Here is a 13,446-nt window from a genome sequence, read left to right as displayed (position 1 = left end):
ATAGGAAGTGAGGGAGAAAGAAACCGAAAGAAGAAGAGGAAAGCTGGATTGAAAGGAAGAAGGGACAGAAATGGAGATGGAAAGTGACACTGAGCGATAACAGACAGGCAGACCGAGACCTGACTGAAAACTAGAGACGAGATGGATGGACAGAGATAGAAACAGAGGCCGACAGACGAAGAGGGAAGTACGACAGAGTTAAAGACAGAAAGAATGGAATAACAGACATGAAATCAGAGGTTCCTGTGTGTGGGAGGGAATCAGGATCTGCTAACACTAAACACTTTCTCAGTACTTTGGTCAGGTCATGGGTAACTATATGACCAAAACAGATACACTTCTGACAGATGAAAACCACAGTAACACAAACTGACCAGCCTGTGTTCGGTCACGAGTGCATTTCCAGCCCCAGTGATGTCCCGGGAACTGAACAACGTGCACAGAGAACAAGGATGTGAGTTGACTGAAGCTTGTTCAACATCTTTATCAGAAGTCCCTTTGTGAGATTGTGATAACAACAGCGTTACATATGAAACACAGAGTAGAAGACATCCTGGTAGAAATCAAAACAATAATAAATTAACATTTTAAAAGGAGAAAAATGAACATTGTCATCTCAGATTTAACAGTAATTCTAATAACATGACTACATCATCAAAATGAACACCATTCTTAAGGCTTTTGTTAAAGGGATAACTTGGGATTTTGGCTTTTAATCTAATTTTTCTTGATTAACAGCAACAGGGCACAGTAGTAGGTAAAACCTCCCTCAGCCAGAAGATGAGGGTTCAAGTCTTTTGTGAGCCAGCATCCTCCCTGCTGAAGTGTCCTTGAGCAATACAGTCAGCCTCTCCCAGGTCCAGAGTTGATGCTCTGTGTCTGACTCCTGACCTCCCTGAGGACAGGGGAAACGGGAAGAAGATTCCTCTACAGGGAGCAATAATGTTTTACTGGGAAAACAGCCTTGAAATATCTTGACATCTACAGCAATGTAGCAGCAAACTACAGGCCATGTTCAGTTCAGTGAGGGATGCTGTGAAGCGACTGCAGCAGTGCCCTGTTAATTTGAATTAACAATATTAACAGTGTTGCCAAGCTTTCAGTTTCCTGACCGGCCAATACAGAGGACAGCTTCTCCAAACAATGGAAAAATACATGACTAAAATTCAAAATGTCAAGGCATCCCTTTAAGAGCAAATATGAGTTATTAAAAAAAGAGCCAAACAAAATGTAAAATATGTACAGGGACAGACAGGAGGCAAGCATACATACTTTACATCTGTATTCTTAACTTTTAGAGCTAACAGTGTATACATTTCAGATTACCTCAAATGTTTAAAGACAAAACTTGGGGAGATTGGTTTGATGTTTGAAATGTAACTTTCCTTTCTTACCATGAACAAATGCTCGTCATCATGATAAATGGTCACTCTACCAATCATTACACTCTCTCAAATCACATTTATATAGCTGCTGAGTCAATTCAATACAGGTGTATAATGTCAGTAGTGATAAACTGAAAGCAAATCTGGCTAAAAACAAAGGCAGCTTACATTAATTCAATCATGAGAAACCATTTCAGATGTTATTTTAATCAGGTCTGGCAAGTTTATGAAAGAAATGCAGGCACATTCTTTTCCAAGACTTACATCAGGCTAGTACAGTGTCATCTCACCAAGAGTGTGTTACCGCTATAAATTAGACAAGAGTTGCACAAACCTGGCAACTGGTGTATGCTTTTGACTCTAATACCATCCTCTGTTTCCTCTTTCTTTTTTTTTGGGCCAACTCTTGCTTAACCTACAGCTCTGGGTTGGATTTATGGAAGTTCAAATCCTCCCTTCAGCTCACAGCCCCATGCAGTGAGACTGAATAGCCTTGTGAGAGGTTTCCTCCTGATATGTTATGGTTAATCTCCTTTCACACGCCCCTATTAGCTGCTGCAGACTTTTGATCCTGCTGCCACCGAAATTAGCATTTCGGAAACTGTGGAGTAATACTGAAGGAGCAATACTGAACCAAGAATATTAATGAGGAACTTGAATATTTCAGAAAATTATCTGGAAGTCTGGATTTCACTTGCTTTTGTATCATTTGGTGAAGCGATAAATTATTTGACCAGGAGTCATCGAACTTCTCGCTAAGAGGTCTTGAATTCTTTTAGATATGGCTCCCAAATACAGTAATGGCAATTTTCGATGTTCATAATGACAAAGACAAATTTGGATGGCAGTTGTTACCTCGCCACAACAAAAGGACTCGGCTGAATGTCCCAGCCAAATGACCGCTCTAGTTTTATGGGGATGTCACCACAATACATTTAATTTTGGTAAAATTTAATATTTGGACAATGTGTACGTGCTGGTTTTCACTCCACTGTGTCGGTGTCTACACTAGATTTTGGAAAGGACAGGGAACCACTGAGGTATCAGAGCAACACACACAGACAACGGCTGCACAAAGGCCTTATAGCTGTAACATTAGATTAGTACTATTATGTACAGAGTGTTCCCCCATCCACACCCTGGCTATCTGTGTGTAGAAGCATATGTCTGTATAAATAATAGATACATCTTAATGCAGAGTTATATCATCCATCATCCTGTACCCATCCTTCAACAGACAGACATGTAAAGTCCCCTTACATATGCTGGCACAGATTGTGTAGCAGGATAAAGACGTCTCCATTATCTATGCAGAGGTCACAGTTTTGTATCTTCTCCCCTGCCCTCTCAGACTAGAGACAACAATATTGATGGTGACTGCTACTCATGAAAGACAAGACTAAAGGCCTTTAGCTAGGACATTCACGGATCACTTAACTGTTCTCCATGTCTCCCGAAGGGGAGCATGACTAGAATAAAACAGTAAAAGAAATATTGTATTCATTACAGAATATGCCATTGTTACGTCTAACAAGATCGGACTAGAGCCGACTGTCTATCTAAAAGTCAAATGGGGGTAAGATCGCACTCCACTCACAGGGGAAGCTGGATAAACCACTTTGCTAGAAGGTATGCATGGTGAGGATATGTTTACATCAGGACGAGATGAGAAAGAAGAGACTTGCCATGACGGCCCTTTCTATTAGTAGTTCTCCAGCATAAGGGTAAAAGGATCTTACTCGCTTCAAAATCAATATGCAACATGGTGTCTGAGAACACATAAATGGTCTGTTTTCAGGAAGCCTAGCCTTCAAGGTCTTCCCATTGCTCCTTTAGACTGATTTGAAGTACTGAAGTGTAGTACAGCCATGATACACAAGCAGCAGTTTGATGGAATAAAGGTTGGTAATGGTTGACCACCAGTGGTTTGCAGGATGCTTTTGTTCCTTAAAGCCCTCAATGTTATCCACATTGATTTTGTCTAAGATGTGTAGTCCCATCCTTCCTACAGGCCGTAGCGCTGATTTACATCGCTTCATTAAGTTTCCCATGTATTAGTAATCTCACAGTGATCCTAGATTGCTCCTACTCCTGGAGGATTGAGCCATATTGGCAAGACAGTAGCAGAATACATCACAAATGCTGAAAAATGAGCGCTTCGTTCATCCTCTCATATGATTGATGTTTCCACTTAAGAGGCTGTCTGAGTGTCGGGTTGATTACATACATAAATAAAGCTCAAGTCTTAAAAAATCTGAAACTGCTTTCAGTTCTACTAATTTTCCCTGTCAGTCAGATCATGAGAGAAGCAGCTTTTTAAGGCAATGGCAATATCACAGGCAACATTGCTTTCAGCTGAGATGAGGACTGGCAACAAAATCAACTTGGATAAGATTGCGAGATTTAAGATATATGATTAAAAAGACACCATTGGTCATTAATTGTGAAGACAAAATTGTAGTACATTCTAGCCTCAAATTTTTGCCATTAATCATGGCTGTGATGCTGATCGAGCCAGGGTCGGCTTTGCTCACTGTTTTGGACGCTATGGCCATGAAATAGGTCATAGGCCTGTTTCCTGTGTATTTCCAAATGACAAGTATGTTTAGTATCGGTATGTTTAAATGTGTCCTGGTCCCAGAAGGAGTGTTTTCAGAGTGTACTCAGTTTCGGTCTACAGTTGGATAAGTGGAAGAATCCCTGGACTACAGTGCAGAAGGCAACATTGTCTTATCCAGGACCTTGTTAGTATGTGTGTCCCTCCTCCCTCCCATTTTCCTCTTCCTTCATTTCCGCCTCTCTATCCTCTCTCTGTCCTCCCCTTCCTCACCCACAAGGACTTAAAATTGATGTTTCAGTCCTTTGCACTGGCTTTACTGTCCCGTCCCTCTCCTCCTCAAAATACATTGCTCCTGGTGTCAGTCTCTAGTGTAAATCTCACCCTCCCATCCTCCTTCCTCTCCATCTTCCTCAGCAAGGACAGCTGCTCTGAAAGCCTCGTGCATTAGTCTGCTACACCCTCCTCCTCCTCTTCCTCAACATGTACAGTGACTCTTCTCTCTTCCTTCCCCTCTCTTCCTCCCTCCTCCTCCTTTTCCTCAACAAGGACAATTACTCTTTGTTTCGGTCTCCTGTGTCAGTCTCACTCTGCCGTCCTCTCTCTCCACATCTCTGTAGAGCAGGGATTTCTGGGCCTTGAGGCGGCAGGCCAAGGACATGAAGATGGAGTCGACGTTCTGACTCTCCCTTGGGTCTTTGGCCGACGTCTCAAACAGCAGCATGTTGTGGGCGTCAGCGAACTTCAGCGCCATGTTGGAGGGCACCTGGAAGGCAAAGTCAAAGTTTGGTTAAAAAGTCCTAAATTAAGTAAGAAATTGGTTCGGTAAGAGAGTAAGAATCCTGTTCACTGACCTGTATTTGGTCGACGAGGTCACACTTGTTTCCCACCAGGACTCGAGGTACTGATGCTGAGACCCGATGGCCATTACACTCCTGGAGAGGAGCATTATGGGACTTTATTAACTACATCACACATAACACTACTATTACTATTAGTAATACTACACAAAGACAACAACTACTGCTACTACCACTATTACAGTTAGTACTACTGCTGCTGATACTATTACTTACATTACTGCTGCTACTACTACTACTACTACATCTACTAGTACTGCTTCTACTCTTGCTGCTACTAGTAATACTGCTACCATTACTATTACTAATACATTTTTTTAATCTGTTGTATGACTCTTATCTTCTTTTTAAACCTGTCTTTATTTGTATCCTCATTTTAATCCTCATTTTCTTAACCATTGTGTCTTTTATTGTAAATTACTGTGCAGCACTTTGATAAACTTTTTATGTTTTCAAAATGTGCTATATAAATAAAGTGAATTGGATTGGATTGGATGACTAGTAATATTAATAATAATGCTGCTATTGCCGTACTACTGTTACTACTGATAATAAAACAACTACTAATAATCCCACTACTGTTACTACTACTACCACTACTACTGCCAGTTCTACTCTTACTACTAACATTACTACTACTACTAATACAACTACTGTGAATAATAATTATAATAGGTTGGTTATTTTTATGTTACTGTTGTATTGTTGTGTTAGTTGTATGCACGGTAATATGATTTCCTTTTTGCATATCATTTCTACATACACAAGCATGAAGCCTGCTTTGCATAATTTATTTATTTTTTATTCAGAGAAGTCAAAGTGCCAGGTTGGCCACAGTACAGCAGCTCTAGAGCAGTGAGGTCAGGTTTAGCATGCAGAACCAGGTGTGTGGTAGACCTTTTTTCCCAGCAGCCATTTTGACATGAAATGGCAGGCTAAACACAGGTGTTACTAATGATATTGATTAAGCTTCAGTTAATTTTAAGTGGACCAGAGCCTGTCCACCGTCATGAAAATTCACTCTGGTTTCCTGTGGTTTTTATGATCTTTCATGGTAACTATGATTACTACAGCTGCTCCTAACCATGGCACTACCACACTTTTACTGTGGTATTGACTGATTACCAATATAAAGCAAAAAGTCATTACATTTGCTTAATAAGTAATATTAAAATATTTTTTAAAAATATAAACAAGGAATTCCCACCAATCACATCTCTAAAACTTCTGGCCAAAATAAATCAAAAATTTTCAAAATGTATTAAAATTTCCCTCACTTACTAAAAATTAAATATAGTTTGCTTACTGAAACCATGCTTAATTTTCAAAAGGGCAGTGAGCCAGCATTAACTACAGCAGTACCTTGGCTCAGTTAGACTTAAATATAACGGAACCATCATTAATATTATTAGTAACACCAGTGTGACCTGCTATTTCATGTCAAAGTGGCTGCTGTGGAAAAAAAAAAGGTATATTGCAACATCACTGGAGGATGAGGAGGCTTGTGGATGGAGTAAGCACCACAAACTGAAGAGCTGCTGATGGCATTTGCTGTCACCTAAGGGAAAAAATTACTTTTGAAGACTGTACTGTGGACTGTGCTGCTCCAAGTATGCCCAATTATCTTACTCTGCACTGATCATAGATCTGCAGTTGTTTGTGCAGTGCACTGACCTGTATCCATGTCTGCAGGTTGCGGAAGGAGGCCATCTTAGTGACATCGTATACGAAGACCACGGCGTGGACATTGCGGTAGTAGTGCTCCACCATGGATTTACGGAAACGCTCCTGACCTGCCGTGTCCCACACCTGCACCTGTAGCAGCAGACAGGGTAAGAGTGAGAGTGTGTGTGTGTTTCTGTGCTTGAGAGAGAGGAATGCAACTGTCAGCAGACTTCCAGAGAGAGGAAGAGCAGAGAGACACCCAAATTTACAAAGCTAATAATGCACTTGTTCCCTCATCAGTGTCTGTGGTTGACAGACTATTCTGGCTGCTCATGAGCCATGGGCTGTGACCGAGGGAGATGTCAGAGATAATACATCCTCTGTTTGTGGATAGGGATTGACAAAATCCCAGGCAAGGTGTAATACGTCCTAATGTTTGTTGTGCTTGTTCAAACAGATCGAGTGGGCAACACAGCCCATTATTCTTAGAGTAAAAATATGACACTGGCTATGTTGAGGACAACAATATTTTTTCAGTGTAAATATGTACCATGTGCCTGTTCGTGTGGTGGGTATCACAAAAATGTGCCATCAGGTACCAAACAGCTGCTATCAGTCCGTGTGAATATCAAAACAAGAGAAAAAAAAAGCCTGCCAAGTTCCTATACTTATTGATACTTCCATACTTAGGTACTTTGATACTGTAAATACTTTTTGGTTTTGTTTTTTTTTTTTTTTAGTTTATGCAGCCTATCACTATTGGTGTTTGAAAGTACAAGAAATAAAAGAGGATATGTTCAAAAGTAACTCAGAAAATGAGTGTAATATCTAAAAATACCTTTTTCTAAGAAATGTCAATGTCAAGGGATTAAGAAATTTCTGATTCCACCTCCTCCATGACTGCCTTTACTGTGGCAGAAAATTAGGTTAAGCTGAACAGAGAAGAAAGAGATGAATGTCATCATCATCATAACCTGCTTTATAGTAAAGTGGTTATATCCACCATAATATAAAGTGTGTCAATGCAAGCATTTCACTTGCCTTAGTCCTTAAAAGTAAAACTCTGTTACTGAGGAAAAGTCAAAAACTGGCCTGTGTGTACATGAATGATGTTCATTCATACAAAGTATCAAAAAAGTGTTAAGTAGGTATTGGTATGACATTTAAATGATTTGAATGATGTATTGAAAAAAAATATAAAACAAAACCCGAGCCCTAGATAGATGTGACTGTAAGAATCTGTATTCAGATGGAGGCTGGACACTGGACAGGAACCCAGGCATCTATCATCCAGCCAAGGACGAGATTGGATTACACTTGAAGAATTGCACTTTGGTAATTACTATTTTGGAAGGACAATGCATGTGAACACTACTGTTTAGGCCCACGGGGGCTTATAAAAGCCATGTGCACTTACAGTGTCCCAGGAGAGCAGTGCTGTATAGCACAGTGGGCTTGTGTGCTTAATCATTAGCCTCAAAAAGGAGCACCCACACACCGTCTTTTCAGTGTTTTTCCACTGACTTCATCCTTAGCCCAGGGTTACCCCTCACCCTCCAACACAGCTTATTCAGCCCTTGTCACCAGTTTAGCACAGGGCTGAGATCTACAATTATATGATCAACCCTGAAACCTTGAATTTATATACTGCAGAACTAGAGCCTACAAAAAAATGCCTTTTATTGCTAGGAAGCTGATATGAATGGTTTTCCCCAGATGGCATTTTGTATTTACAGTGAATCCAATAAAGTGTGAATGTAAAAAAATAAAATAAAATAAAGCCCGGGACTCAAGCTTTATTACACAATAAAGAGCAGAGAGTGTTATGAAGTATGGGAGACCTGTGTAACAGCGTTTACGAGGCCATGATGCCACAACTCATGGCATGTCCCTTATCTGCCTGAGCCACCAGGATAACCAGATTTGTTCTTATTTACAGGGTAAATGTTGGTGTTGACTATGTTTTCCATGGCAACAGCTGGACTGGGAGTCAGCTAAATGTGTTAAAGGGTGTGACAGTCTATATTTACAGTCCCTGTCTAAGGGACCATCGAAAGATTTAGGATGTAGGATGTAACTGCTAACTCCTTATTTGTAGTGTGTGATTGTTTGGATTTAACAAAAGGAACACAAGGAAGCAAAGCATTATCTTTCGCCTCAGCAGTTGCACAAAACAACAGTTATGACATTGATTTTGCCAAGCAAATGTAGTTCAGTCATGAAAAAAGAACATGGGTTAAAGAATGATCTTTATGCCCCCAGGGTGTAGTGATTTACATCGGGCTCCTAGTGGCCTTGCATCTCCCATCCCTAAACCCAGGCTGTGTGCAAAGGACCAGAGAATTACCTCATATTACCATTTGAAAAGAGAAGCCCTGCTAATTAGCATCAGTGGCTGAATGGTACATTGATCCTGCTCGTCACATCAAAGCTCCTGTGTGTTGAACACTGGTGGAATACAGGATGGGCTGACAAAACGCCACGCTTTTGATCATGCATGAAAATAGCATAACAACAATAATAATGTTTTCCTATATCTGTATGCCCTTTTTTGCATTTATTTCTCTGTCTTAAAGATGTTAGCAATGGCCCTTTAAGTTATGGAAACAATACCAAAAATAGCTGTATGTCATGATTTCAGTTGAATAAAAACATCGATTCAAATGCAAGCAACATGGACAAATGTCCAAGAAGATCTAATGTTGATGATATTTAAAGACATTTGGACTACATTTCACATATTCCTGAAAAGTATTATAAGTAATCTGCCATGTTCATTGCACATCTGTTTTTATAATATGTTGCTGTCAGGATACTCACTCCTGCCAGTGTGCATGGCACTTTAGTTCACAAAAGCACCACTGAAGCAATTTTAGGACAAGCAATGGAAAAAGTCCAATGTGGAGGCAAAACATCATAGTTTGGATGATTCATTACAAAATGAAAGTGAAACATGCAAAGTTTGAAATGTCTGCCTGTGTTGTGGTGTGCTCTGTTCTGGTTAAAAAAAAACAAACAAAAAAAAAAACAACAACAACAACATGCCCTCTCCCTGGTGCATGCTGGTTCTCAAATGCCTGCCTGCTTATGCACCCTCTGTGCTCCCTACTACCACCAGTGTTAATGCACTATATGGACAAAAGTATTGGGACACGCCTCTTTATCACTGAATTCAGGTGTTTCATTCTGTCCCATTGCCACAGATGTATAAAATCAAGCAGCTAGCAATGCAATCTGCCTTTACAAACATTTGTGAGAGAATGGCTTGTTCTAAAGAGCTCACTGAATTCCAGTAATGTAATAGGATGCCACCATCGCAAAAAGTTGCATAAAAGTGGCCAACTTTCTGCTGACTCAATAACTGCAGAGCTCCAAACCTCCTTTGGCATTAACATCAGCACAAAACTGTGCACCAGGAGCGTCATGGCATGTGTTTCCATGGCCGAGCAACCGCACACAAGCCTAACATCACCAAGCACAATGCCAAGCATCGGATGGAGCGGTGTAAAGCATACTGCCACTGGGCTCTAGAGCAGTGGAAACGTGTTCTGTGGAGCGACCAGTCACACGTCTCTATCTGGCGGTCTGATGGACGAGTCTGGGTTTGGTGAATGCCAGGTGTCGGCCTCGGCTCTTTAGTACCAGTGAAGGGAAACTTTAATGCTTCAGGTCATTACGAAGCCTTCCCAGAAGAGTAGAAGCTGTTGTAGCTGCAAAGGGGGGACCAGCTCCATATTAATGCCTATGGATTTAGAATGGGATGTCATGAAAGCTGCTGTAGGTGTAATGTGTAGGTGGCCCAATACTTTTGTCCATATAGTGCGCAAATTATAAGGAACAATGCAATATATTCTAACTAGTGCAAATACTAAAAAAAAAAAAAAAAAAACCCATAATATTTTGATGTACATTTCACAAAAATGTCAAAAGGATTAAGAAATTGCATTTAATTTTTAAATTGATTTTTTTTTTTTTTTTCACCATTTTAGGGATCATCAGACAGGGAAGGGCATCGCAGCTGTGAACTACAGTAAAAGAGCTCATTATTTATCATTATTGAAAATGTGCCAACATTAGCCAACGAAAGTCACTTTCATCTGGGGTTCCCTTCTTTTATCAACACCAACCCTTTACAGAGACAAAAATATCTTTACTTAACGCTCCATCTGGATGTGTTGCCCCAACATAAAGTAATCTCACAGTGAGTGATAGTATATGTAGCCAGATGGCTGTCTGCTGACATACTCAGATGCTGGCGTGACAGATAGCACACCTCTTTGTTGTCTAATCTTAGAAGGATGATCTGGAAGAAAACTGCATCAAACGTGCGGGAAGCGAGAAGTGAGAGACGCTATGATGAATTTTTCACAGCTTCCATTGTGTAGCTACGGGTTACAACCGGGTAAAAAAAATACAGGTTCATATAAAGTGTGCGTGAGAGAGAAGAAGAGACGGAGAGAGAGGAAGTGCGAGAGAAAAAGACACCACGTGCATTGTGTGCCTCACTGTGTGTGTGTGTGAGTGTTTGTGTGTGTCTGAGTCAGACATAGGGGGCATCTAGAGGTGACAGACAGACTGGCCTACTAACAGAGAGAGGGGTGCATGGGAGTGTGTGCACATGTACGTGTGTTTTGGGTTTTGGGGATATAGGGATTACATGGGGGTTCACAGACTCACTGAGGAGGTGGACGGTTGTGTGTGTGTGTGTGTGTGTGTGTGTTCTGAGGTGCACATTCCACAGCAGAGTAAGAAAATTCAATAAAAATCATAATATCAAGTCAGTCATTTGCATATATGAGGATGTTTGTAATGGTCCTACACAGGCAGCACTTCAGTGTATATGGGCAAATATGACAAATCTTTACCAGCATTACTGTAGACTTTTTATAGCCCGCTGTGATGCAATGCTGCTTTGACTCATTTTGTCCCATCAAACCATCCCTATTCTTTGTAAAGACCTCAGAAATTGTTAGATTATGATTGAACAGATAGTATACTGCTGCTACTATGGCCTGTGTAGAGAATTTGTTGTGATTGATATGTTTGACAGTGCGGTCATGGAGCACTGATCACCAATCAGTCAAGTAAATTAAATGGATGGATGATTATTTCTTATCAGTTTAACTGAGGAATTTGTTGATAATTCTAAAAAAAAAAAAAAAAGTAATCTTTTAACTGTGATTCAAGACATTTTTTTTTTTTTAGTACTATTACATAAGATTTAGTAGACACATTAGGAATATCATAATGATGCAGTGATTTGTTATTGGCAATAGCTATATCTGATGGATTCCTAACAACAGGTTTGGGGATTGGCCAGTACAAGCTGAGCTTTGATAAACCCACACAAAGAAAACACAGTAACAGCATCAACAATCAAAACCATACTGTACTGGAAAAAAACAAACAAACAAAAACCATTGTAGTAAGGGCTGTAAAATGTCTAGCTCATGTGGATAACATTAAGAATAGGCTACTGAAAATGTTTTCATCCTATAGGGCTATTGTTGACGGCCAACAGCTCCAAGAATGGCTGTCCAGGATTTACTGAGTGTCAACAAGATGAACAAATACAATTATTAAGCCCATTTTTGTATCAGCATCTGTGGTGTGAAAGGTATCCAATTCTGCAAAGTAGGTCGAGAAAACTGATGAGAATAAAAGAAAAGGCCTGTAACGTGGTTACAGCCCAGGATGAGACTTTGGGCTGCAGACAGCTGATGCATGGCTGATCAACAAAACCCCCCAGTGGAGGAGCAGCAGGAGGAGGGGAGGAGGGGAAGAAACACCACTTCCCGACCTCCAGCCCTCTGTTGCTTTTTTTTTTTTTTTTTTTTTTTTTTTTTACCTTGATGGTTTCCCCCTCAATCTCCACCGCCTTCTCTCTGAAATCCACGCCGATGGTGGCCTCGGTTTTGTCCGGGAAGCTCCCCCCGGTGAAGCGGAAGGTGAGGCAGGTCTTCCCCACATTGGAGTCCCCGATGACGATGATCTTAAATATCCGCGTCTGGATGCTCAGCTCCAGGGAGGAGGCGCTCAGGTCCACGGAGGAGGTGAGGCTCGGGGCGGCATCGTGGCCGCCGCTGCTGTGTCGGGTCCGGCCGCTCCTGCTTAAATCCATGGAGGATGTCAGGATGGTGACATTGTCGTCCGCTCGGTTTCTTCTTGTGTTTCCTCTTCCTCCTACTCCTCCGCCGCCGCCGCCGCCACCCGGAGCTCGGGTCTCCTCCTCCGGGGAATCGTTGGTCATTATGCCGGAGGAGGCGATGCGCAAGGCGGGGTGCGTGTGTGGAGAGGAGAGGCTAGGAGAGGAGAGGAAAGGGGGCGGATGGATGGATAGAGGGAGGGACAGGGGAACGGAGGAGGGAAGGAAGGAAGCAAGCACGCAAGGAAGGAAGGAGGAGACCAGAGACGATACCAACCACACTCTTTTTCAGCAGCTGATTGTTGCCTTAAAGGGAGAAAGCATTCAGAGGAAAGGGAAACAAAACAAAATCAAACTTCATATTATCCTTGGGGAACAAAGAACAATAACCATTGTACTATTTTAGCTGAATACCACGTCAGTATCACAGCAAAGCTATATTAGTCATAGCATTCTACAGAAGAAATACAGTCAAGTGTAAAATCCCCTTTAGAAATACAAGAGGAATATTTTAGTGTTTCCATAAAAGATTAAAACAATACCTTAAAGTACTGTAATGTCACTATCAGCACACTGTGGGGGCCCATAGGCACACTCTTATTAGTATTATAGCAATATCATGGAATAGGAATATTATGGTGATACTATAGGAGATAAAAATTAAGTACTAAAAGGTTATAAACTCACCAGGAGGTATCATACATGCACTACAAGTCACTATGTGAATACTATAGGAATATTCTCCCAATACCATAGGAAATAAAAAATACTGTGGAGTTGTACAATGAATACTAAATGGAGCACCAGACACACTAAGTCACTATGTGAATATTA

The 13,446-nt window shown here is 41.0% G+C and overlaps 1 protein-coding gene across 1 annotated transcript; it reads right to left on the bottom strand.

The window, feature by feature from the left end:
- Positions 1–464: 464 nt before the first annotated feature.
- On the bottom strand, positions 465–12,835 carry rab33a (RAB33A, member RAS oncogene family). The gene is made up of 4 exons (XM_030061485.1): positions 12,316–12,835; positions 6,477–6,617; positions 4,797–4,877; positions 465–4,708 (listed from the first exon to the last, which is right to left on the bottom strand). The coding sequence occupies exons 1-4, from the start codon at positions 12,715–12,717 to the stop codon at positions 4,484–4,486; spliced, it is 849 nt and encodes a 282-aa protein (XP_029917345.1). The 5' UTR covers positions 12,718–12,835; the 3' UTR covers positions 465–4,483.
- Positions 12,836–13,446: the final 611 nt, after the last annotated feature.

Source organism: Myripristis murdjan, chromosome 10 (assembly GCF_902150065.1).
Source record: "Myripristis murdjan chromosome 10, fMyrMur1.1, whole genome shotgun sequence".
NCBI lineage: Eukaryota > Metazoa > Chordata > Actinopteri > Holocentriformes > Holocentridae > Myripristis > Myripristis murdjan.
Note: the sequence above shows the minus strand (reverse complement) of the source record. Positions and strands in the feature narration are given on the sequence as shown.